The sequence below is a fragment of the Trichechus manatus genome, unplaced genomic scaffold, assembly GCF_000243295.1.
Source record: "Trichechus manatus latirostris isolate Lorelei unplaced genomic scaffold, TriManLat1.0 scaffold00001, whole genome shotgun sequence".
Taxonomy (NCBI): Eukaryota; Metazoa; Chordata; class Mammalia; order Sirenia; family Trichechidae; genus Trichechus; species Trichechus manatus.
Genome location: NW_004443937.1, coordinates 8,878,717 through 8,906,645, shown reverse-complemented (window position 1 = coordinate 8,906,645; position 27,929 = coordinate 8,878,717). Strand labels below are relative to the sequence as shown.

Here is a 27,929-nt window from a genome sequence, read left to right as displayed (position 1 = left end):
ACACAGGGTCGTCATGATTCAGAATCAACTTGGTGGCAACTGGTATGGCATGTTCACATTGACCAATTACTATGTGCCAGGCACTGGTCTAAGCAATTTCCATGGACTAGTTCATTCTCTCCTAATAGAAAAGCTATTTGGTATGAACTATTAGGTAGGCATTATTAGCTCCATGAGGTTCAGGGAGGTAAAGTAACTTTCCCAAGTTGACACACATTGGTAAGTAGGAAACCAGAATACATGTAGAATAAGTCTATACATGCACAAGTAGCCAGCTCCCTCCAATCCCCATATGAATTTCTTTGTTTCCGACATCCCCAGTCAAGGTCTCCACTGCAGTGAGATTAAACAGAGAGACACCAGTGTCTGCAGGGACCCAGCAGGTCAGAGGCTTCTTCTGACTGTCCCTTCCTGATCCCTTATAAACCAAAACCTGTTGCTATCAAGTCAATTCCAACTCATGGCAACCCCACGTGACAGAGTAGAACTGTTCCATAGAGTTTTCTTGGCTATAATCTTAACGGAAATGGATCACCAAACCTTTCTTCTATGGCACCACTGGGTAGGTTCAAACTGCCAATCTTTTGGTTATACTCAAGTGCAAACAAATTGTGCCACCCAAGGACCCTGTCCCCCATTCACAGACACTATTTACACAAGTGGTTGCTGGAAGGGTGAAGGTTAATTCTACTCTTTGTCCTCCCAACCCCAGCACAGAACCCTGCACATAGTCAGTGCTCACTAAAGGTCAGATCAAAGAAAGAATGAGATGAAATACTTGGGTAAAAAACAAAGAATGGGGTTATTACCTATCTGCATTTCCTCCTCAAACCTAGGGCTCACATCCAGCCTTACACTCTGCTGCCCCCAAGTGGCAATTTGTAAGATGGCAGGCAAGATGAACTGTCTTCAATTCTTACTGTGAAAAATACCAATTTACAGGAGAATAGAGAGAATAGTGTGATTAACCCATTACGTTTATCACCTAGATTTAACAATTATTTACATTTTTACAAATTTGATTTTTCTTTTTTTAAATTTCAAGTAAATCACCGACATCATAACATTTCACCCTAAAATACATCAGCATGCATCTCTAAAAAATAAGAACATTTTTTTGTAACAACAATCCTATTATTACACCTAATAAAATTAATAATAACAATAATTTGTCAATATAACATAATTCCTAGTCTATATTCAAATTTCCTTGATTGTTCCAAAAATGTCTTTTTAAAGTTTGTTTGTTCAAATCAATCTCCAAACAATGTGTTGCCATAGTTGCAACGTGTTACATCTCTTAAGTCTCTTTTATTCCAGAACAGCAGCCCTGCCCATGGCTTGTTCAAGAACTCTGGTCAGCCTTCTGATAGAATTCCCCTCAGCTCTAGTCTGATTGTTTCTTCTGGTTGTCAGAGGCTGTTCTCCCCTGTGCATCTTATCAACTGGAAGTTGGATCTATATTCTTGGTCGCATTCCCAGGTGATGTGTACTTCCTATTCCATCACATCAGGAAGTGCATGCTATGTAGTGTCCACTTTTAGGAATGAGATTGATCAATAGGTTCAGGTGGGTTCACTCTCATCTCTTCAATGAAAAATTGCATTTTCCCTGTGAGCAGCAAGAGGACTGTGGTCTAATCATTTGGAACCTGACAAATACCCAGTTCCCCAAGAACCTTCCATGTAATGGTTTTATCATCCACTCGTAATCATTGCCTGAGAAAAATAATATTTCATTGTTGTTGTTAGTTGCTGTCGAGTCTGCTTCGACTCATGGCAACCTTATGTATAACAGAACGAAACGTTGCCCAGTCCTGTGCCATCTTTGTGATCGTTGGTATATTTGAGTCCATTGTTGAGGCTATTGTGTCAATCCATCTCATGGAAGGTTTCCTTCATTTTCACTGACCCTCTACTTTATCAGATTTAATGTCCTTTTCTAGCAATTGGTCTTTCTTGATGACATGCCCAAAGCAAGCAAGACAGATATGATCTCTTCCAGTCAGTTGGCCAGGAAGCTGTCTTCCACATTTCTTGGCTAGATGAGTGAGTGCTTCTAGCATTGCATCCATTTGTTAAAACATCTCAGTTGGTATTCTGTCAATTCCTGGAGCATTGTTTTTCACCAATGCCTTCAGTGGGGCTTGAACTTCTTCCTTCAATACAATTGGTTCTTGATTATATGCTACCTCCTGAAGTGGTTGAATGCCAACCAGTTCTTTTTGGTACAGTGACTCTGTGTGTTCCTTCCATCTTCTTTTGATGCTTCCTGAGTCATTCAGTATTTTGCCCATAGAATCCTTCAAAATTGCAACTGGATGCTTCCATTTTTTCTTCAGTTATTTCAGCATGAGAAATGCCAAGCATGTTCTTTCCTTTTGGTTTTCTAACTCCGGGTCTCTGCATATTTCATTATAATACTTTACTTTGTCTTCTTAAGCCACCCTTTTGAAATCTTCTATTCGGCACTTTTACTTCATCATTTCTTTCAGTCACTTAAGCTACTCTACGTTCAAGAGCAAGTTGCAGAGTCTCTTCTGACATCCATTATGGTCTTTTTCTTCTTTCCTGTCATTTTAATAACCTTTTGTTTTCTTCATGTGTGATGTCCTCGATGTCTGATCTTTGGTCATTAGTGTTCAATGCATCAAATCTATTCTTGAGATGGTCTCTAAATTCAGGTGGGATATACCCAAAGTTATACGTTGGCTCTCATTGGCTTGTTTTAACTTTCTTCAGCTTCAACTTGAACTTGCATATAAGCAATTGATGGTCTGTTCCACAGTCGACCCCTGACCTTGTTCTGAAAGGTGGTATAGAGTTTCTCCATCATCTCTTTCTGCAGATGTAGTCCATTTGATTCTTGTGTATCCATCTGCCAAGGTCCATGTGTATAGTCACTGCTTACGTTGTTGAAAAAAGGTATTTGCAATGAATTAAGTCATTGGTCTTGAAAAATTCTATCATGCTATCTTTGGTGTCATTCCTATCACCTAGGCCATATTTTCCAACTACCCATCCTTCTTCTTTGTTTCCAACTTTTGCATTCCAATCACCAATAATTATCAGTGCATCTTGATTGCATGTTTGATCAATTTCAAACTGCAGAAGTTAGTAAAAATCTTCAATTTCTTCATCGTTGCCCTTAATGGTTGTGGTGTAAATTTAAATAATAGTCATATTAACCGGTCTTCCTTGTAGGCATATAGATATTATCCTATCACTGACGGTGTTGTACTTCAGGATAATCTTGAAATGTTCTTTTTGACCATGAATGTGACTCCATTCCTCTTCAATTTGTCATTCCCAGCTTTGAAGACCATATGATTGTCCAATTCAAAATGGCCAATACCAGTCCATTTCAGCTTGCTAATACCTAGGATATGGCTTTTTATGAGTTCCTTTTCATTTTTGATGATTTCCAATTTTTCTTAGATTCATACTTCATACATTCCACATTTTAATTATTAACGGATGTTTGCAGTTGTTTCTTCTCATTTTGAGTCATGCCATGTCAGCAAATGAAGATCCCAAAAGCTTGACTCCATCCACGTCATTCAGGTTAACTCTACTTTGAGGAGGCAGCTCTTCCCCAGTCATATTTTGAGTGCCTTCCAACCTGAGGGGCTCAGGCACTATATCAGACAATATTCTGTGCTATTTATAAGATTTTCAATGGCCAATTTTTTTAGAAATAGATTGCCAGACCCTTCTTCCTAGTCTGTCTTAGTCTAGAAGCGCCACTGAAACTGTCCACCATGGGTGACCCTGCTGGTATTTGAAATGCCAGTGGCATAGCTTCCAGCATCGCAGCAACACGCAAGTCACCACAGTAGGACAAACTAAAAGAGAAGTGGTAGAGGGAAGTTGCTAGAAATGCAGATTTTCAGCAGGGGTTTGAATAGAAAGGAACCAGTTTGAGGCCCTGGATTTAGCAAAGAAAAATACAGGATACCCAGGTGAATCTGAATTTCAAATACACACAAATAATTTTTAGGGTAAACATGCAATATTTGGGACATATTTGTTTTAAAAAAAAAACAACTCGTTTATCTGAAACTAAAATTTAATTGGGAGTTGTCTTAGTCTCCCAGTGTTACTGTAATAGAAATTCCACAAGCGGGTGCTTTTAAGGTACAGAAATTTATTTTCTCATATTTCAGGAGCTTGAAGTCCAAGTTCAAGGCGTGGCCCTAGGGGATGGTCATTTTTTGTCTATTTCAGCTTCTAGTGGCTACTGGCAACCCTTAGAGTTTCTGAGCTTGTAGATTTACCTACCTCTGTTTTCCGACAACATCTGTTTTCCCCCCTTGTCTGCGTGTCTGTGCTGCTCTTTACATAACTCAGAAATGATTAGGATTAGAATCCACCCTACACTAGTATGACCTCAACTGATTGATAGGTTACATTTGATTGCATGTACAAGATGATTTGATTTGATTAGATTACATCCACAGGTATAGGGGTTAGGATTCCAACACACAGTTTTGGGGACACAATTCAGTCCATAACAGGATCCATAACAGGATGGCAGCCCCATCCCTGATCCTCACTTTGTGCTGTCAGGTGAGATTCCACCGAGCACTAGCCTGTTTGTTTTTCACATGGAACATTTTGTTTAAGGAATAAGGAAGTACAATCTCTTTATTGATCTAAGAGAAGGAGAATGTCTGTGCAAACAGGAGCTTGTTAGAGGAGAATGGCTCCCAGGGGCCGATAAATACCAAGAGGAAGACAAGACAAATGTCTTGTTCTGAGCCCGAAGTCAGCTTTCAGAACCTGCTTGTGCGCTTGAACTTTCCTTCCTCGGACCAGAGGTAGACTGGAGTGGGGTCTTTCACCCTGGGTGCTGCTGAGGAGGGCAGGAAGAGAAACACTCAGTTTGGGAAGAAAAGATTTATGGGAGCTTGGGCTTCTTCAGTGATTTATTCATTCAGCCTCACTGAGCAGCTGGTGGCAGGCAAGGACTCAGAGATGTATGGCAGTGGACACTGCCCTGAGGTTCTCCTGGTCCAGAGAAGGGGAGGTGGATTTGGAAACCATGAGTGAAAAGTGATGTCTGCTTCCAAATCTGCCTTCACGGTTGGATGGAAAGAGCATCTCTCTCTCTGTCTCTTTTCTTATCTCTCTTCCTTCCACCTCTCTCCTCTCTCTCTTCCCTTCTTTTCTTCCCCCTCCTTTATCCTTTCTCTCTTTTCCCATCTCTTCTCTCCCTCTCTCACCTTCCCAGCCATTTGTCACTTTAAACCTAATTACAAAATGTTGGCGGTTCAACACCACCCAGAGTCACCTTGGAAGAAAGGCTGGAAAAATCAGCCATTGAAAACGCTATGGAGCACAGTTTTACTCTGACACACATGGTGTCACCATGAGTTGGAGTCAACTGTACTGCATCTAGGTGCCTTGTAACCAACTAGGACAATAAAGGAGTCCTGCTGGTGCAGTGGAAACCCTGGTGGTGTAGTGGTTAAAAGTTTGGCTGCTAACCAAAACGTCGGCAGTTGGAATCCACCAGGTGCTCCTTGGAAACCCTATCGGGCGGCTCTACTCTGTCCTATAGGATCGCTATGAGTCGGAATCAAATTGACAGCAAATGGTTTGGTTTGGGTTTGGGTGGTGCAGTGGTTAAGAGCTCGGCTGCAAAACCACCAGTCACTCCTTAGAAAGCATATGGGGCAGTTCTACTCTGTCCTATAGGGTCGATATGAGTCAGATTCAACTCAGAGGCAACAGGTTTGGTTTTTGGTTTTAGTATAACAAAGGAAAGTTACTGATGCACTCAGACCAGGGATCTGGTCTTAGTCTTATTTCCTTCCCCTCCCCAAGCCCACCCTAGACTCCCTCCCTCCAGAAGGAGCCACATCTTCAAACTCAGCCTGGAGTTCATTTGCATACTCTTTTCTGACTGGCTGAGACAAAGGCACAGCAGAACCTAACCCTTCCCTCCTCTTCTTCACCTTCTCCTTCCTGTTGGAGCCCCACTAGATCCAGTGCCCTGGGATCTTCGACAAGCCCCTACCCTGCAGCCTTGTCTGCTCAGTTTTTCCTAGAAGATGACAATGACTGATCTCTTCTGGTTCAGGGTTAGAAGATCTAGAAGTCTGGTCCCTGTCACTGACAAGCTATGTGATCTTGAATGAGTTCCTTTGCTTTCTGAGATTTGGTTCCCACATCTATAAAATGGGAATAATTCTTATGATGGGATCCTTATGAGAATATTCTGTAGTGGTTAATATGAACTGTTAAGCTAGACTGCCTGAGTTAAAATATCTTCTCTTCTACTTACCAAGAGGGTGCCCTGGGCAAGTTACCTACTTACCTCATTTGATTGGAATGAGTCTTAAATAAGTCAATATGTGTAAAAGCACTGAGAACAGTGCTTTGCATACAAAACAAAACAGAAAACCAGTTATCATCAAGTTGATATCAACATTTGGTGACCCTATGTGTGTCAGGGAACCCTGGTGGGTCAATGGTTAAGAGCTATGGCTGCTAACCAAAAGGTCAGCAGTTGGAATCCACCAGTTGCTTCTTGGAAACCTATGGGGCTGGCAGTTCTACTCTGCCCTATAGGATTGCTATGAGTTGGAATCAACTGGATGGCAATGGGTATGTGTGTCAGAGTAGAACTGTGTTCCATTGGGTTTTTATTTTATTCTTTTAAAAAATTTTTATTGTACTTTAGATGAAGGTTTACAGAACAAATAGTTTCTCATTAAACAGTTAGTACACATATTGTTTTATGATAATGGTTAACAACCCCACGACATGTCAACACTGTCCCTTCTTAACCTTGGGTTCCTTATTACCAGCTTTCCTGTCCCCTCCTGCCTTCTAGTCCTTGTCCCTGGACTGTTGTGCCCCATTAGTCTTGTTTTGTTTTATGGGGCTGTCTAATCTTTGGCTGAACAGTGAACCTCAAGAGTGACTTCATTACTGAGCTAAAAGGGTGTCCGGGGGCTGTACTCTTGGGGTTTCTCCAGTGTCTGTCAGACCAGTAAGTCTGGTCTTTTTTTGTGAGTTAGAATTTTGTTCTACATTTTTCTCCAGCTCTGTCCAGGACCCTGTGTTGTGATCCCTGTCAGAGCAGTCAGTGGTGGTAGCCAGGCACCATCTAGTTGTACTGGACTCGGTCTGGTGGAGGCCATGGTAGTTGTGGTCCATTAGTCCTTTGGACTAATCTTTCCCTTGTATCTTGTTTTCTTTATTCTCCCTTCCTCCCGAAGGGGTAAGACCAGTGGAGTATCTTAGATGGTTGCTCACAGGCTTTTAAGACCCCCAGACGCTATTCACCAAGGTAGAATGTAGAACATTTTCTTTATAAACTGTGTTATGCCAATTGAACTAGATGTTCCCTGAGGCTCCATAGGGTTTTTAATGGCTACTGTAGGTTACCAGGTCTTTCTTAACCATTTGCACCACCCAGGGACTCTGCTCTGCATCCAAAAAAAAAAAAAACCTGTTCCCGTCCTCGAGTCCATTCCAACTCATGGCGACCCTGTAGACAGAGTAGAACTGCCCCATAGGGTTTCCAAGGATTGGCTGGTGGATTCGAACTACGGACCTTTCGGTTAGCAGCTGAGCTCTTAACCACTGTGCTACCAAGTACCTAGTAAGTGTCAGCTATTTTTGTAAAGGATGTTAAAATCCTTTGTGCAAATGCTGTATACTATTACTATTGGTCAACGAGTATTTGGAGACAGGCTGGGAAAAATCAGGGGCCAAAATTTGCTTTTGAAGAGATCTCAAAAGAGTAAAGCCAAAGCTTAACCTCTCGGAACTTCAGTGTCCTTGTCTGTAAAATGGCTATAACAACCTTACCTCTGCCTACTTCACAGGGAAGCTTGAGTGCCTGGCCCATTGTAAGCACTTACAAAAATGGACCATGCAGGGTGACAGTGGCAAGCTGTCCTTAGCCACGTATCTGTTCTGACTTGCTGTCCGTGAGACATGATGCAACAGAGGCCCCCACAAGTCAGTGAATAAATGCTGAGTGGAGCAGACAAGCTGGGTGGTGAGCTGGTCAGTGCTTTGCATTTGGACAGCGGGCACTCTCATACTACCAGTGAAAGTGTAAATCTATTGATATGGCATTTTTTGGAGAATCATTTAGTGCTAGCTATCACAGATTTAAAAGAGCACACAAATTGACTGAGTAGTTCCATTTCTAGATATTTTGGAACAACTGTGCCAAGATTTACACAGGTGAGTGTGTTCCTTGCAGCTCTTTGTAATAGTGAGAAACTGGAAACAACCTCAATGCCCCTGTCTTAGTTACCTAGTGTTGCTGTACCAGAAATACCACAAATGGATGGCTTTAAAGAGCAGAAATTTATTTTCTCACAGTTCAGGAGGCTAGAAGTCAGAATTCAAAGTGTGGCTCTATGCGGAGGTTCTTCCTTGTCTATTTCAGCTTCTAGAAGCTGCCAGCAATCCTTGGAATTCCTGGGCTTGTAGATGCATCGTCTTCTTAGTCTGTCTTCCTCTTCTCCTTGTGTTCCTGTGTGTACATATTCTGCTCTTTTTATAACTCAGAAGTGATTAGGTGTAGGACCCACCTTACACTGGTATGACCTCATTAACAATAAAAGTTGTTGTTGTTAGGTACCCTCAGGTCGGTTCCGATGCTTGGCGACCCTGTGTACTACAGAATGAAACACTACCCTGTCCTGCTCCATCCTAACAATCATTGCTATGTTTGAGCCCATTGTTGCAGCTACTGTGTCAATCCATCTTGTTGAGGGTCTTCCTCTTTTTCACTGACCATTTACTCTACCAAGAATGATGTCCTTTTCCAGGGACTGGTCCCTCCTGATAACATGTCCAAAGTATATGAGACAAACTCTGGTCATCCTGGCTTCCAAGGAGCACTCTGGTTATACTTCTTCCAAGAAAGATTTGTTTGTTCTTATGGCAATCCACGGTATATTCAATATTCTTCACCAACACCATAATTCAAAGGCATCAACTCTTCTTCAGTCTTCCTTATTCATTGTCCAGCTTTCGCATGCATATGAGGTGATTCAAAATATTATGGCTTAGGTCAGATGCACCATAGTCCTCAGGGTGACATCTTTGCTTTCAACACTTTAAATCTTTTGCAGCAGATCTGCCCAAGGCAATACGTTGTTTGATTTCTTGACTGCTGCTTCCATGGGTGTTGACTGTGGATCCAAGTAAAATGAAATCCTTGACAACTTCAATCTTTTCTCCATTTATCATGATGTTTCTTATTGGTCCAGTTGTGAGGATTTTTGTTTTCTTTATGTTGAGGTACAATCCATACTGAAGGTTGTAGTCTTTGATCTTCATCAGTAAGTGCTTCAAGTTCTCTTCACTTTCAGCAAGCAAGGTCGTGTCATCTGCATATCGCAAGTTGTTAATGAATCTTTCACCAATCCTGATGCCACGTTCTTTATAATAAAAGAACCCCTCCCCCGCGTTTCCAAACAAGGTCATATTTACAGGTACAGGGATTAAGAATTCAACATTCAATCCATATCACACGTGAATATGGGAGTAGATAAATAAATTTTGGTATATCTGTATTATGGATTATGTAGCTATTAAAAAGAATAAGGTAAACTATATGTACTAACATGGAGAGATCTCAACATGTATGTTAAGTAAACAAACCAGGGCTTCCAACCGGTTCCTATCAGTTCGAAACCCTGCTGAGAATTTGCATTTCTAACAAGTTCCCTGCTGAGAATTTGCATTTCCATCCCAGATATACTTAACCAGAATCTACATATTAACAGTATCCCTAGGTGATTCTTATCTATAACTTCCTTGTCAGAAATGCAAATTCTCAGCAGGGGTTCGAACTCAAGGGAACAGGTCAAAGTCCTGAAACAAACACACACAAGAAAAACAAGTTGTCTGAGTTATGCATTTAATATAACATTTGTGGGGAAAATGTGTCTATGTTTATATTTCCATCGGAAATATCTGGAAGTCTGTATGCCAACATCACCACTGATCATGAAGATGGCACAGAACCCAGTAAAGTTTCCTTCCATTATACATAAGGGCTCCAGGAATCAGCCAACTTGATGGTAACTAGCAACAACATAGGCCAAAGTTAACAGTGGTGATCTCGGAAGAGAAGGACTAACTTTTAAATAAACATTTTAATTTGAGTAAAAGAAAGAGCTCCATATTTAAAGCCCAGAGGCTAGATGTGGAGTCTGGTCGATGCCAGTGGGTGACTCAAGGAAACTCCACTCACTTTATCTTCTTCTTGTGTACACTGACAATGATAATACCTACCTCGTAGTGTTGTGATAGGGAGTGTCATGGAATAATGGATATGATAACCCCTGTTCGGGGCAGGCTCACATCAATATAGTCATCAGGGAGGGCGACCCAAAGGAGGAGGGATGAGCCTGGACCTTGAAAGCTTTGTAAAGCCTTGGATTTGGTTTATTTTGATTTCAGGCTGCCTTTTCCTAACATTCAATAGCCATTTATTTACCAAGGGTCTGGTGCAAAACGGTCTCGGAACTTTTAAATCACCTACCTTTCCTCTTCATCGGGGAGAGGCGGAGCAGCAGCCTGGGGCTTGCGCAGTGCGACCGCCTTTGGTTGCGCCCCGCCCACGTACTACAACTTCTGGCAGGCTCCGCGCGCGCCTCAGGCGCGTCGTGCACTGATGACGTAGCGTGGTAGCGCGGGCAATTTCGAGTGGCAGTGGAGCGCGGGAGACCAGTGGGTGGCGGACCCCCTCCCAAGTTCCTTAGAAGCGACCATGGACTCCCTGGCCGAGCCCCAGTGGCCTCCAGGCCTAGCAGTCATGAAGGTGAGTGCTTCGGAGAGGGAGGGGGCGCATAGGCGTCTGCGAAAGGCCGGATCAGTGTGAGGGGAAAGGGTAAGCTGGCAACTGGGCCTGAGTTTTCGACCCCCTCTGTCTTTGCTGGCCGCGTACCTCTGGGCCTCAGTTTCCTCCCCTAAGAAGTGGCGAGGACAGGCCTCGGTCTGTCATGGTGATCTGAGGTTGGCTTATGGAACCGGGTATTCTGCAGTTCAGCCACAACAATAACAGTGACATCGAGAAAAAGCAGTTATTGTAAACAGTGACAACGACGATGACAACTAACCCTTTCTGAGGGCTTACTTTGTGCCAAGTAGTATGTAAACTCTCGCAGTACATTAGTTAGAAATTTCCCAGAGTGACACCGGACATGATTTGGGGAGGACACTGCATCAGATAACATCATGCTATGAAGGAGGTAATCTCTTTTACATTCTTTTTCATTTCTTCTAATTACTCTCTGGAGGATTATTGCTAAGTTGTCCTAACATATGCCCTAATTACTCCCTAACAACTCTCTGACAATTCCTCATCACTTTCTCTTTTAAAAAAAGAAATCAGGACTCAGGCTCAGCACTAGCCTTTAATAAATCATTTCATTTAAATAGCGTTATTTTTATGATTACTTCCTGTTTTTGGCAAGGCATACCAGTTTCTTATCGACTCTAGATTCCTACTAGATTTGTTCAAGAGCATGTTTACTTTGCTATGCTGTTAGCATTGGTTGCTTGATTTTTTACTTTTGTGATTGCGGGCTGGATCACTTTCTTGTTTTCCTGATTTGTAAACTGGGGATTATGCTATCTGTTCCACTGACTTGTAAGGCTGATGTTGAGGATCAAGTGAAGGGACTTGGGGATGCTAATGTAATGATAAGACCTTGTTCTTTCTACTATCATCAAGTGTCATCTATTGCTTGGGGGACTTGAGACATCCTCATTTTCAACATGACGAAAAGTGGGAGGATACAGGAGAGCTGTGGTTTTGAAGTTGTAGCTTTGGTGCCAAGATACAGTGGAGAAAAGCATAAATTTTGAGCTCCAATTGTTCTCGGTTAAATCTGGACTCTGCCTTTTATTAACTGTGTGACCTTGAGTCAGGTACTTAATCTCTCTGAGCCTCAGTATCCTCAACTGTAAACTGGAGACAAAAATAAACAGTTCATGTTGTTGTTAGTTATTGTTTGCTGCCGTCAAGTCAGCCTTTGACTCATGGTGAGCCCGTGCACAATGGGATTGGACTGTTGTGGTCCATATTTCATTGGCTGATTTTTGGAAGTAGATTGCCAGGCCTTTCTTCCTAGTCTGCCTTTCTTCCTAGTCTAGAAGCTTTGCTGAGACTCGTTCAGCATCAGAGCAACATGTAAGCCTCCACTGACAGATGAGTGGTGGCTATGCTGGAATGGAACCCGGGTCTCCCATATGGAAGGCAAGAATTCTACCACTGAACTGCCACTGCTCTCTGAAAACAGTTCATAGGGTTGATTAAATGAGTTGATATATGTGGGTTGGGATCCTTCTGCTTTGTTCATTGTACGTAACACAGTGCCTGGCACATAGTGGGGGCTTAACAATTATTTGTTGACTGATTGAAGGTATCTGGAATGTAGTAAGAATTCAGTTAATGTATCTTTATTATTATTAGCAGGAGTCCCAGTGGCGCTGTGGTTAAAGCACTTGACTGCTAACCAAAAGGTCAGCAGTTCAGATCCACCACTGCTTGTGGGAGAAAGATGTATCAGTCTGCTTCCGTAAAGATTTACAGCCTTGGAAACCCTATGGGGCAGTTCTACTCTGTCCTAAAGGGTTGCTAGGAGTCAGAATCGACTGGATGGCAGTGGGTGTGGTTTTGGGGTTTATTATTCTTAGCACTTAACGTGTTCTTTGCCCTTCCTTCTCCTTTTTATTTGCTGTCTGAAGATTGAATTAGATAAAGAAAGCAAAAGAGCTCTGTAACCTGTACATCTACCGGCTTTGTAGATTTAAGGATACTTTATGTGGTTTCATAATTTCTACAGTGGTCTCTAGCAGCAGATGCTATGTCTTCTCTGGCTATATATATACGTGTGTGTGTGTGTGTGTATATATATGTGTATACATGTACATATAAACCAAAAAACCCAAACCAAATCCCTTGCCATCGGGTCGATTCTGACTCAGCGACCCTATAGGACAAAGTAGAAGGGCCCTATAGGGTTTCCAAAGAGCGCCTGGTGGATTCGAACTGCTGACCTTTTGGTTAGCAGCCGTGCCTCCTAACCACTATGCCACTAGGGTTTCCATATATATATATATAAATCCAACCAGACTCCAACCTTATATATGAATAAGTATAGGGTTCAGCACCAGAGAGTATTCAATGATGGGGTTGATTGAGCCCATATTTGGCTCACATTCAAGTCATGGAATATTGAGGTTGGGAAGCTAGCCCCCTCCAATATTTTAATACTTTTTTGTAATGTATCTGTCAATTTCTTATCTAGTTTTGGGATACTGATGCTATGGACTTCATAAGATTATTATGAAGATTAAACTACATAATTGCTATTATTATGTATTGTTGATTTGGTCTCTGACCTTTTTTTTTTAATTTCCATTAAAACATGAACGTTTTCTTATGACATTAATTATTCTTTGAAAACTTCTTTTAATGGCTACGTAATGTTTCATCATGTGGACTATTGGCAACATTAGGGTTTTTGTTTTGGTTATATTTTAAAAATCTAGGTAATACACTAACATGGCTCAAGAAATACATAAAATGAGAAGTAAAACTCTCCCTTCTACCTTGTCTTTCATCTGTCTAGTTTTCTGACCCCCAGTGTCCATTATTTATTACTGTCTTATGTATCTTTTCAGAATTTCTTTATATGTATATATAAAATAAAAATAGAATACATTCCCCCCCCCACCATACTTTGAACAAAAGGTAACACACCATATGTACTGCCTGTACCTTACCTATTTTTTTTTTTTACCTCACCACATATTTGGGCCATCTTTCTATATTAATATATAGGGGAGCACCCTCTTTTTCTTTTTAATATTTGCTCAGTATTCTACTGAGTGGAATAACATTTTAGTGTAATAAGATTTAAGTTGCTAGAATAGATCCTTTCCTGTTTGGATTGCATTCCAGGTTGACACACAGCTATTGGGCTTTCCATATTGTACACTTCTTCACCTCCCTCTGCTGTCACTGGCCTCAGCCGCTTCCAGGGCGTCCTCATTTAGCTCCACTGTGTAGTACAGTGCAGAAAACACTAGAATGTAGGTAGGGAGGTGTGAATTTTAGTCCTGGCTTGACTCATGCCCAGTATGGGTGCCTGTATTGGATATAAGTTTCCTCATTTGTGAAGTAAAGGTTTTAACTAGATCACTTCCACTGTTTGGCTTTAATATTCTCAGATTTGATTCTTAACCTGTGTGGTGACTATGGCTACTGGTCCCTTTCACCCCAACAGTGACTGTAGGCCAGGGGGTGGGATAGAAGAAAAAGCCTGGGGTAAGAGCTGGAAACACATGGGAAGTGGGGCAGGAAGAGAGTAGACCTTTTGTGAAGGGCTGACAATAGGGCACAGGAATCTGTACAGTGTCAAGTGTATCTGTTCAAAGCAGTTTGGGTAATCCGAGATGTGAATGTGTAAGAATCATACGGGTGAGGTTGTTCTCTATTTGTCAAGATCCTCAGCAGTTTACCTGGAATTAACTTTTGAGTTTGCATATTTGACAAAGATGTATTATTCAATTATTTTTTAGGGGATGGAGAAAGAATTATGTATCAGACGTTCTAATCATGGTGTATTTCTGATGTGTATATATGTATTTTTACATTTCAGACAATAGATGATTTGCTGCGGTGTGGAATTTGCTTTGAATATTTCAACATTGCAATGATGATTCCTCAATGTTCTCATAACTGTAAGTGTGTATTGTTTCTGTGAGCTAGTAAAAATGTGATTTTTATATAAATTAGTGTTAACACCAAAGGTAAGTGCACATATTTATTTCTGATGTTTCACTATCTTGACGTTTTTGCAAGGCTCCTGTCTTTTGCATCATCTCCCTCTTGAATATTGACGTTTTTACAAGGCTCTTATCTGCCACCCCCCTCTTGAATATTTTTATGCCTTTTATGCATTTAAGGCAGCAGAGATTTTGGTCACAATATATGATTTTTGTTTGCCAAGTATTTTAGATGTTAAGTTTCAGAATTTTTGTTTTTAACCAAGCACTACTGGTGTAGAATTGGAGAGTTTAAAAATCTCTGTAACAATAAGAATATTTCCCCAGTGAGAGAATTCTACTACTGAAGATTATTACAGATAGTTTTATCACTTAACTTGTTGGGTGGTACTGGAAAGACTCATAAACTGGAAGTTTCTTGTACTTGTCTTTATGAACCTGGTATTTAAATGTATTTTATACAGTAGCTTGAAGTATTTAGCCTTTAGGGATCAGGCTGTCATTGTTCAGGAGCTGGCCATCAAGTGTATGGGTTATCTAGATTCACAGTCTTTCTTGTCCCCTATTTCAAGTTGATTTGTCTTGGAAAGTTAAAGAAAGTCAAATTAGGCTTAAAAATATATATTTTTAGTGGATAGTAGCTTTGGTGTGAAGAAGTTTCTATAGAGAAGACATAGCAAGAGGATGGCAGTGGTAGCAACGTGGGCTTTAGAGATATACTGAGGCTTGACTCTTGACCTCGCCATAAACAGATGTTTGCCAATTGCCCAACATTTCATCAAACGTAAAAATGTCGTGAGTAATTCCTACCTTTGAAGATAGTTGTGCCGATTAAATATGCAGAACTCAGTGTCCGGCACATTGTTGTTAGTGTTAGTTGTCACCGAGGTGATTCTGACTCATGACGATCCCATGTGTGCAGAGTAGAACTCTTCTTTAGGGTTTTCAAGGCTGTGACCTTTTGGAAATACATGTATACATCCAGATGTGCTGTTTCATATCCTGTTTGTCAGCCATAATCCAAAAATGCTTTGACCCTTGTAAATGTGTCCCGAGACTAGTGAGTATTATTTCATATTTTAAAATGAATAATCAGGGTTGAGGGAATATGAGTAGAGATATAGAAGAATCAGGATCATTGATGAGCTGATAAATGTTTGAACTGGGTGACGAGTCCATGGTGGTTCATTATACTATTTTCTCCACTTTTGTGTATGTTTGAACTTTCTCACAGTAAAAAGTTTGAAAATAAGTAAAAGCTACAGAAGGAGGAAGGTTTTCCTTTGAGGAAAAACAGATGTAAAATAAAAACACAGTAGCACAATCACAATAGTTTTTTTTCCTTCCAGGATCTGGATTTGGTATCAAGAAGGTTCTAAGAGAAACTTGCATCGAATTATGGCAAAGTAAAACACACGCTATTCAACTAATAGATAAAAGCGTCACAAGTGAAACATTTCCACATTACTGCAGGAGTATTTCTGTTCATCTCAGTGTTTACCAGAGATAACTCTGCTTTTTGCTTTTATTCACAATTCAGATGAATTCTACGAATTTGCTCTCTTACTTCAGTACATGCCAATAAAGAATGTGACAGACTGTAGTATCATTGCAATGTTAAAGTTATCCCCTACCCTAAAATTAAAATTTATTAATTTATTCATGTGCCAGTTGTCCTCATGAGGCTTACACTATAGTAAGGGAAGACAAAAAGGACACACACAGCACATGTGAAAAGTGCTATGGGGGAAAATAAAACCCAAGTATGAGGAGAGGATGGGCTTGATACTCTTTATAGGATCGTTAGAAATAACCTCAGAAGATGACTTGTAATAAGCAGAGTCCCAAAGGCAGTGGAGGACTAAACCATGTTGATATGTGGGGAAACACTATTTCGCCAAGAAATAACAGCAAGTACAAAGTCTCTATGGTCAGACTATGAGTAACATGTTTGAGAAACAGCAAGAAGGCCAGTGCGACTGGAGGTGGATAAGCAAGGTGGGAGTGGCAGGAGGTGAAGTCAAGAGGGAGCCAGGTTATGTAGGGACCACATCTGTGTCTGTTGACTGATTACCGCCTCCCTCCCTGCTCCCCCCGCCAGAGATCATGTTTTTCTTCTTCTTTGCATGCCTAGTAAATTTTGATTGGATGCTTGCCATTGTAGCTTTTATATCTTTGAGTGTCTGGATTTTGTTATATTCTTTATTGGAGTGTTGGACTTTGTTGTGACAGGCAGTTAAGTTACTTGTGGATCAGACTGATCCTTTCAAGGTTTGCTTTCAAGCTTTGTTAGAGCAGTTCTAGAGTAACCTTTACTTTAGGGATAATTTTGTCTCATGCTAAGGTATGACCTTCTGGGGTTTCTACTAATGTCCTACTCATTCAGTGAGGTCTCTCCAATCTGGCTGGTGGAAATTTTAACAATTCGTGGCTCTGTGTGACCTTTCCAGTTATCGTTCTTTCCTTGAAAGTTGTTCTTTGTCTGGCCTTGTGGATTTCACTCTATGTATGCATAGATTTGCATTCAGCCAGGGAATCCAACAGCCCTTTATTCAGATTTCTGGAGGTCTTTCTATTTGTAACTTTTCTTTCTGGTACCCTGCCTTGTAAATTCTAGTTACCTGGATCTCCCTGAACTCCGATCTTGGTTTCCTTGCTAGTGAGACTTGGTGGGCTCTGTTTGAGAATCCTGCCTGTGGTGAGGTGAATAAATTGCCTCTAAGCAGAAAGCTTGAGCTGTGGTAGAACTCCCCTTATTTCTGTGCATTGTCCAGTGTCTGAAACAATTGTTTCATAATTTTTCCCAGTATTTTAGTTTATAGCAGGAGGGTAAGTCTGGGCCCTATTCCTCATGGAAGTGGAAATCTTTCTATGGATTTTAATTACATATGTCATTTTGGGAAATAAGAGTTTACTTTTTATGAATTCAGTGAATTCTACTTGATAGCTAAAGAATTAGACTTTTCTCCCATTCTTTTTTCTTTGCTTGCTTCTTTGGCACTCACAACTGTCAATAATGATAAACTGTGTTCTGAGCACTAGCTCCCTTTTTTGATAGGATACTGAACACCAGTTGTTAACAGGTTCTCTCATGTCTATGAGTTGCTGTTGGTCTGCAGTACTGTTTGAGTGACACAGAAGCCCACAGATCTTTGATAGGAGCCAGGTCTGTCATGTTCTACTATTTCCTGGATTGACCAGAATTGGTGATTGAGAATTGTAGCCACTTAGTGTTACTTCTTAAATGTTTCAGAAAATCGCATTTTCAGTCATTTTATTCTGTTTTGCTGTTTAGTTTTACCTTTGGATATGAGTAATGAACACTAGCGGTTCTCCAGTTATTAAGGTTTGAGTGGGGTGCATTGGCAGAATGCAGGTCAATGAAATTGATCCAAATTTATGCTATGAAGAGTATTTTTTGGTGACTTTCTCTATACATAAAACACTGTTACTGTGAGAAATGGTCTTGTTGAGAGATTCATATACTTGAGTGCCAGTTTTCTTTGCACTTACAGTTTTTCTGACTTGATAATGGGAGATACTCAAAATATTTGCTCTTTAGATGAAATCAGTGGATTGTAGACATGGTTAAATTACCACTGTTTGAAAGATGGGCCTACAGTCATTCTTTTCCTTTCGTGACATTTTGACTAACAAAATTAATCAAGGCTTATGTAGGAGTAAAAAGCAGTTTAATTTCGTTTTTTAAAGTGAAATATGAAATATTCCATTTGCTCACCTTTGCTAAATTAAGAGATAGTATAAGATTTTATTAGGCAAATACTCAATGTGTTTCTCTTCTTCTGTATTCTTGTGAGACAGCACTGTGAACCGAGCCAGGGGAGAAGAGAGATAATTCTACACACAGAAGGGATACACACCTGTGAGAACGGCACTTCTGGAAATTCTGGAGTGCCGGTCTTTAGATGGAGGGAGATTATTCTCTTATCACCTTACTTGTCACTTAGCGCTAGAACTGGAAGGTTGAGGCACAGCCTTCTCAGCCTTCTCCCATTCTTTTCAAACTGAGAACTGGCTTTTCTGCTTTTAACTGGATACTTCAGAATTATTTTTGAAGTGGTTCGCTTTCTTATAAAATCCTTAAGATTGCACGTGAAAAATATTGGTTTAAGTTTTAGAAATTTGTTTTTGACTGTTAGGATGCTGAGACTTTTTTGATATTTGAAAGCCAGCAGATAACTGTATCCTGTTTGAGATTAGAGATGGCTGTTGTGTCCCCCTACCTTGAGTGTTTTTATGAGTCTACTTTTCACTTCAGTGTTGTTACTCTACCCTCCCCCACTCCGCACACACGTCTCGTAGTTGAGATCTTGGGTGCAAAAACAAGCTTTACAAGTAATTTAAATGAATTCTTCCAGGAATACATGGATTCAAATCTTTTCATCCTCTTCTTTGACTGGAATATCGTGGTTGCTCACTAGAGAATAAATTATGCCAGACTTAAGGAGCCCTGGTGGCACAGTGGTTAAGAGCTTGACTGCTAACCAAAAGATGGGCAGTTCGAATCCACCAGCGGCTCCTTGGAAACCCTATGGGACAATTCTACTCTGTTCTGTAGGGTCCCTATGAGTTGGAATCGACTCGACGGCAATGGGTAGCTCACCAGTACATACTTGGTAAGAGATTATTGTTGTTGTTAGCTGTCCTTGAGTAGATTCCCATTCATGGCGACCCCCTGTGCAGAGTAGAACAGCTCTATAGGGTTTTTAAGGCTGTGACCATTTGGAAGCAGATTGCCAGGCCTGTCTTCCAAGGTGCCTCTGAGTGGGTTTGAAATGCCAACCTGTGGGCTTGTAGTTAAGCGCTTAACTGTTTTTCTATCCAGGGACTCCTGGTAGTAGACTTAAAACCCGTTGCCGTCGAGTCGATTCCAACTCATAGTGACCCTATAGGACAGAGTAGAACTCCCTCAGGGGTTTCCCAGGAGCGCCTGGTGGATTCAAACTGCTGACCTTTTGGTTAGCAGCCATAGCTCTTAACCACTACACCACCAGGGTAGTAGACTAGTGGATTGAAATTAAGCCAAGGTCTTGATCTACTTAAGATTAATGTCTCGTTCTCCATATTTCAAAACAAATTATAAATACTTTAAATAATTAATTAACATATTCATATGTTAATTGCTCAGGCCCTGGTGCCTGGCTGTGAATTTGGCCTTTGCTGCCTATTAGCTCTGTGATCTTGGATGAGTCCTGTGCTTCAGTTTCCCACTTGTAAAATGGGACTAATATTAGTTCCAGCCTCAGGATTGCTGTAAAGATCAAAAGAACAGAACACCCAGTAAGTGCACAGCATTAGGTTGAACCATATGAAATTGACCTTTTTGGACCTTTTTGGACTTAACCAAAAATGGCAGTTTCGTATGGTTCAATCTAATAGTAGCAACTGGTATTGGTTTTTTAAAAAATAATTGTTGTTGAATCAAGAATCAAATGTTACGAATGTGATTTACTGACGAAAACCCATTGAATCAGTATGACTGGGGATAAAGCTTGGGAAACTAAACTAAAAAAAAAAAAAAAAAACCCAACAGTCTCCCCAGCTGACTCAGATGAGCAGCTGAGTTTGGGAATTATTGACTTACAGTATTGCTCAGGGGACATCTTATAGTAAAGAGAATAAGTAACATTGATAGTCGAGAATGAGTTTTAATTCTGAATCTGCTATTAAATTAGTGCTGTGACTGTAACCCTGACACACTTACTGGGCTTCAGCTTTCTCATTTCTAAAATGAGGTACTTTTTTTTTTTTTTTTAATGAGGAACTTGAGCTCAGTTATAGTTGGAGGAATTCATGTCATTATTTTTGTCATCTTTAATTTCTTCTGTAGTTAAAAAGCCATTCTCAGACTGAAGCCATAAAAATGTTTATGTAATTACCATACTCACAAATAACCCTTTTACCAGTCTACTCACTTTCCTTTCCTTTCATCCATGTTGTTACCCAAGTTACTCTGTTTAAATGACCCAAGTGTGTTTTTGGAAAAAAGAGAGTATACCCAGATTGATTCCTAGTGCTAGAGGAAAGAAAGGGAAAGCCCTCTGAGATGTTTCTGGAGATAATCATGGTTGACAGAATTGCTCCCGACAGCCTCTTGATAAGTTCCACTCTCCCAGTCATCTATGTTTCTTTGCTCACATAGTAGTTTCTTTTTTTGATAATTCAAGGTCAAACTTCTACCTCTTCCCCCCCCTTATTCATCTTCATTCCCAAAAGAACTTACTCTGTTACCTGCCTTATCCTTCTAGCACGTTTTTTTCATGTTGCCTACTAGAGTGCTCTTACAGAGGCTGGCAAGAATTATTCGTTTCCTGCATATCTGTACCTGAAATAATACAGTCTCCTCTCCTTAACTAAACTGAATCCTTTTTAACAAGGCCCCTTAACTAAGCTGAATTTGGGCTATTGATAATTAGCTGCCAATAAGGTACCAGTTTGGAGTCCCTGGGTGGTGTAGGTAACATGCTTGGTTGCTGACGGAAAGGTTGGAGGTTTGAATCTGCCAAGAGGTGCCTTGGAGGAAAGGCCTAGTGATCTACTGAAAAATCAGCCATTGAAAACTCTATGGAGCACAGTTCTACTTTAACTAAAAGGCTGGAGGTTTGAATCCAACAAGAGGTGCCTCTGAAGAAAGGCCTGGTAATCTGAAAAATCAGCCATTGAAAACCCGATGGAGCACAATTCTATTCTGACATACATGGGGTCACCATGGGTCAGAATTGACTCAAAGGCAACTAGTACTGGTTAAGATACCATTGTATTAATCACATCTTTTATTTTATTTTTATTTTTTTTTGACTGAAACTTCATTTTATACTGCCTTGGACATGAATTTAGTTGATGCAGATTTCCTGCTTTCATTACATTAACATTTATTACACCAAATTGTACGGTAATTGCTTGTTTGCTTGTCTGTCATTCACTACTTTGTAGTTTCTTGAGGTCAGGAGCTTTCCCTTATGTACTGTTCTTTTCTTAGTGCCTGTTACAAAAATGCTTGTTAAATGTGGAGTGATGCACATCGTTTATAGGGTTAGGATGTAAAAATCCCTAATTTGATAACTTGGATGTATATTGTTCTTAACATGTGTATCTCTTATTTCAAAATTTACAGTTTACAATGTTAGGCGGTGGAGTTATCTGAGATGTTTATACAGTACCTAGCGCAGGTCTTGCACATGTGTTTTCTACATTTACAGAGGAGACACAGAGTGTTGCTTAGGAAGTTGTAACATCCTAGGGAGTCATGATTATCATATCTTTTGATATGTTTTAAAAGAACTTACCCTTGCCCAAAGAGAGGTGACATAGTGGTTAAACTGGTGGACTGCTAACCAAAAGGTTGCTAGTTCCAAACCACCAGTGGCTCCGTGGGAGAAAGATATGACAGTCTGCTTCCATAGAGATTTACAGCCTTGGAAACCCTATGGGGTCGCTGTGAGTCAAAACCGACTTGATGGGAGTGGGTAAAGAGAGGTCTGCCTTTGTCCTGGAAGTACTCTAAACTCTTGGAATGTCATGGCTGATAGGAGTGCCTTTGTTTACCTGGGGGGCTGCCAGATGGTAACAGTGTGATTTAAGGTGGGTGCTCTGAGCTGTACCAACATTGGGTAGGGTGATGGCTTTGGGTCACACAGCTTGACTTCGTGAGGAACTGGAAACTGAGATCGGGTAGGCAGCCAGCTGTTCCTATGTGATGGAGCCCCAGTAAAGATTCTGGACACCAAGGCTTGAGTGAGCTTAGCTGTTTGGCAATACTCAAAAGAAGTTTTGAGGTTTTTTTTTCTTTTTTTCATATCATCACACATGAATTCCAGGAAAGTAACATTAGCCTGACTGCATGGGGAGAGGATCATTGGAAGCTCTTCATTGGGTACCCTCTTGGACTCAGCCCTCTCCTTCCCTTGCCTGATTTTAATTTGTGTCTTTTAGCCATAATAAACTCTAACTGTGAGTATAATAGAGCCTTGGTGGTACAGTGGTTAAGAGCTACAGCTGCTAACCAAAAGGTCAGCAGTTCGAATCCATCAGCCGCTCCTTGGAAACTCTATGGGGCAGTTCTACTCTGTCTTATAGGGTCTCTATGAGTCAGAATCAGCTCGATGGCAGCAGGCTTGTTTTTTTGTTTTTTGGTGAGTATACCAGTTTTCAGTGAGTTCTGTGATTCTTTCTAGTGAATTATTGAAGCTAAGGATGTCTTGGAGACCCCCAGATTTGCAGTTGATGTTAGAAGTAAGGGTGGTCTTGGGAATGCCCCAGACTTGCAATTGGTAACAAAAATGAGAGTGGTCTTGTGTGGATTGTATGGCCTGTGACCTCTAAAATTTTCATATTCCCTTTCCTAAAAATGTTATTTGGTTACATTTGCAAACGTGAATAGAGGAGATATACTAGAAATTTGAGATTAAAATGTTGTATCTTCGATGATGGAAATGTTCTAGGGCTTTCAAAATGCCCTAGGTTAAAGATCACTGATTAAAAATAGTGATATAAGTCAGATTTTGTTAGTAGTCAGATTCCTGTATTATTAATATACCTTAATTAACTTATTATGTTGCGTTTGTGTTTTTGCAGACTGTTCTCTCTGTATAAGAAAATTTCTGTCCTATAAAACCCAATGCCCTACTTGTTGTGTGGTGAGTTTTTCTTTCTTGTTTTTGGTTTAACTTAGTAATTTTCGTGCACATATTTCTGCTTCATGTATACAAAAAGGAGTCCCTGGGTAGAACAAATGGTTCACATACTTGACTGCTAACCAAAAGGTCGGAGGTTCAAGTCCACCCAGAGGTGCTTCGGAAGAAAATCCTGGCAGTCTCCTGAAAAATCAGCCATTGAAAACCATATGGAGCACAGTTCTACTCTGACACACATGGGATCATCACGAGTCCGAATCAACTTGACAGCAACTGGTTTGGTATACAAAAAAGCCCATGGGAAGATACATAATTATTGAATTAATCTATGAAGAAGACATTTTCTGAAAGGACCTCTAAAATAGATATAAGGAGAACCGGGCTTTGCTCTATTTTTCATTAAGATTTCTGATAACCTAAATATATTTTAGGAAGTGAAAACTAATTTTTAAGACCAGGTTGTAGTACTCTTTAAATTTTATGACCCATGTTTTTATGACTCCTAATTTTTTATAATTTCTCTCCTTGGGTAGGGAATCTGAGAGAAATTATAAAAAAATAAATCCGATGGTTACTTGTAAAGTACTGGTGTAAGTATTGGAGCCCTGGTAGCACAATGGTTAAAGCGCTCAGCTGCCAACTGAAAGGCCAGAGGTTTGAAATCATGAGCGGCTCTGTGGGAGAAAGATATGACATTTTGCTTCTAAGATTTACAGCCTTGGAAACCCCATGGGACAGTTCTATGCTCCCACAGGGTTGCTATGAGTCAGAATTGACTCAATGGCAGTGGGTTTGTTTTGGTTTTTTTTGGTGTAGATATTTGTGTAGGAGACAAAGATTCATGGACATTGGGCTTATTAACCTAGCCTATCTGGTCCCTTACCTCTTTCCCAAACCAGACCTTCAGGGAAAACACTAGGAAATTTGTTGTTATAGTTTCTAAAGTATTTGTAGTAGTTGGAGTAGACGGAAAGGTGAGTAAAAAGGGAAATTAAACATAAGTGGGAATAAAGAAAAAAGAAATAGTGAGGTCAAATAGAAAAGACATTGGGACTAGTTAAAAGGTTTAGGTTCTAGTCTGGTCTCTCTGGTAGGCACATGGTTTCAGCAAGTCATTGAACTTCTCTCATCTATTTCCTTATGTAAAAAATGGTGCAGTTCAGCTCCCGAATCTGAGCTCTTTGCCACTATGCTACACTGCTGTTATTGAGATGGTATCATCAGTGGTATAAACTACACCAATCCTGCTAAATAATTCATCATTTTTCTCTTGCATTTCTGAAAACTAGTCTTATTTTTAAACTCTCATCAAATGCTTAATATCTCATCTAATGTTATTACTTCAAAGAGCATCTCTCTTCTGCTTTTCAGGAAATTTTGGGGAAAACAATACTGGCATTTTGAAGAAGGATTCTTGACCATATTAGGTTTTACGTTAGCCAGTACAGGGTATATATGATTTTACCAGGTGCTTTGGACATCTTTTATCAGGCTTTCAGACAGCAGATACTGATTCACTGTTTTAAAATTCTATATTGGTATGAGATAAATGAACTTTATTTTGAGGCTTATATGGAAGACATAGTGGTGTGAGGAGTTTCAGGAGGATGGGTCACACCTTTTTGAAAATAAGACTGTGACAGGTTAATTATTCTTTCTGACCTTTTCTCATCTGTTGTTTTTCTTTTCTAGACAGTCACAGAGCCGGACCTGAAAAATAACCGTGTATTAGATGAACTGGTAAAAAATTTGAATTTTGCACGGTATGATTTAATTTTGTGACTAACTCCTAACTGATATGCCTTTTAAATGTGTCCCCTCTTTACTCTGTGCACTTTTGGTTTAGGGAATACAGGGTGGTTTATTTTTGGGGTAATCAATAGTCATTATTCACAAATGGAAAATCTAATAGTGGTAAGGTTTTCATCCTTTATTTAACAGAAATTCTCCTGTCATGGAATACAATTTAGAGTTAGAATGCAAATTTGAGTGCTTTCTTACTTTTGGGTGCTACAGAGATACTCCAGATTCATCTTGTATTTTTTCTGCTCCAGCCCTCGAATCAGCCATTTCTCCAAGAAGCCTTGATTCCTTTTATTGGATAATGGTATTTAGAAACCAAGATCTGGGTGCTGGGTGTGGTCATTGCTACTGGGGTATCATTGCTTCTAGGCCCTCTCAGTGGACAGAGCTAGGTAATATATGTATATATACACATATGTGTATGCTAACCCATGTCTACACACGTCTCTAATTGCTTCTGTATCTGTTGTATATTAATCTATTAATTCTTAATCTATTTACTCAGCAAGTATAAAATGATATGCCACGTGAAATACGTAATTGCTGATACTTATGAAGCTCAGGATGTAGGTTCACTTCTTAGCTGACAAATGCATGATGGTGAAAGTGAGTTTGGTCACCCAAAGGGATATAAAAAGGCATGTTTTATCAAACGTCTTGAATTATTTTTAGTTTTCATCATATAAGTCAAGGAGAAATTTTTATTAAGAACGTACCATGTTTATTTTTATTTATTTTTTTATTGTTGTACTTTAAGTGAAAGTTCATAATTCAAGTTAGTCTCTCATACAAAAATTTATACATACATTGTTATGTGACCCTAATTGCTCCCCCTATACTGTGACAGCACACTCCTCCTTTCCACCCCTGATTTCCCGTGTCCGTTCAGCCAGCAACTAACCCTTTCTGCCTTCTCATCTCACCTCCAGACAGAAGCTGCCCATTTAGTCTCATGTATCTACTTGAGCTAAGAAGCACACTCTTCATGAGTATCATTTTATGTCCCACAGTCCAGTCCAATCTTTGTCTGAAGAGTTGGCATCGGAAATTGTTTTAGTTCTGGGTTGACAGAGAGTCCGGGAGCCATACTTTCTGGGGTTCCTGCAGTCTCACTCAGACCATTAAGTCTGTTTTTTTTGCTAGAATTTGTGTTCTGTACCCTACCCTTCCCCTGCTCCATCAGGGACTCTCTGTTGTGTTCCCTGTTAGGGCAGTCATTGATGGTAGCTGGGCACCATCCAGTTCTTCTGGTCTCAGGCTAATGGAGTCTCTGGTTTATGTGGCCTTTTTGTCTCTTGGGCTAATATTTTCCTTATGACTTTGGTGTTCTTTCTCCTTTACTCCAGGTGAGTTGGGATCAATTGATGTATCTTAGATGGCCACTCACTAGCTTTTAAGACCCCAGACTCCACTCACCAAAGTGGGATGCAGAACATTTTCTTAATAAACTTTGTTATGCTATTTGACCTAGATGTCCCCTGAAACCATGGTCCCCAGACTCCCACCCCTGCTACACTGTCCCTCGAAGTGTTTGGTTGTATTCAGGAAACTTCTTAGCTTTGGTTTAGTCCAGTTGTGCTGACTTCCCCTGTAGTGTGTGTTATCCTTCCTTTCACCTAAGATAATTCATGTCTACTATGTAGTTAGTGAATAACCCTCTCCCTCCCTCCCTACCCTTGTAACCACCAAAGAATGTTTTCTTCTGTTTAAAACTTTTCTTGAGTTCTTATAATAGTGGTCTTATACAATATTTGTCCTTCTGTGACTGACTAAATACACTCAGCATAATGCCACCAGCATTCCTCCACATTATGTTTCATGGATTCATCATTGTTCTTTATCATTGTGTAGTATTCCATTGAGTGAATATACCACAATTTATTTATCCATTGGTCCGTTGATGGGCACCTAGGTTGTTTCCATCTTTTTGCTATTGTGAACAGTGCTGCAGTGAACATGGGTGTGCATATATCTATTCGTGTGATGGCTCTTATTTCTCTAGGATATATTCCAAGGACCGGGATTCCTGGATCATATAGTACTTCTGTTTCTGGCTTTTTAATGAAACACCAAATCGATTTCCAAAGTGGTTGTACCATTTTACATTCTCACGAACAGTGTATAAGTCTTCCAGTCTCTCCACAACCTCTCCAACATTTATTGTTTTGTGTTTTTTAGATGAATGCTCTGGCACAGTGTTGAACAGGAGTAGTGATAAAGGGCATCCTTGTCTGGTTCCTGTTCTTAAGGGGAATGCTTTCAAAGTCTCTCCATTTAGGATGATGTTGGCTGTTGGCTTTGTATAAATGCCCTTAAATATATTGAGGAATTTCCCTTTTATTTCTATTTTGTTGAGAGTTTTTATCATGAATGGGTGTTAGACTTTGTCAAATGCCTTTTCTGCATCAATTGATAAGATCATGTAGTTCTTGTCTTTAGTTTTATTAATGTGATGGATTACATTGATTGTTTTTCTAATGTTGAATCATCCTTGCATACCTGGTATAAAGCCCACTTGATCATGGTGAATTATTTTTTGATATGTTGTTGAATTCTATTGGCTAGAATTTTGTTCAGGATTTTTACGTCAACGTTCATGAGGGATATTGGTCTGTAATTTTCTTTTTTTGTGGTGTCTTTACCTGGTTTTGGTATCAGGGTTATGCTGGCTTCATAGAATGAGTTTGGGAGT

The 27,929-nt window shown here is 40.2% G+C and overlaps 1 protein-coding gene across 1 annotated transcript in view; it reads left to right on the top strand.

Annotated features, from left to right (window-relative positions):
* Positions 1–10,752: 10,752 nt before the first annotated feature.
* Positions 10,753–27,929, top strand: part of RAD18 (RAD18 E3 ubiquitin protein ligase) — a 111,428-nt gene continuing 94,251 nt past the window's right edge. The window contains exons 1-4 of the mRNA XM_004368293.2: positions 10,753–10,803; positions 14,654–14,735; positions 23,376–23,437; positions 25,127–25,197. Of these exons, the coding sequence (XP_004368350.1) occupies positions 10,753–10,803; positions 14,654–14,735; positions 23,376–23,437; positions 25,127–25,197 (266 nt within the window). The remainder of the gene's footprint in view (positions 10,804–14,653; positions 14,736–23,375; positions 23,438–25,126; positions 25,198–27,929) is intronic.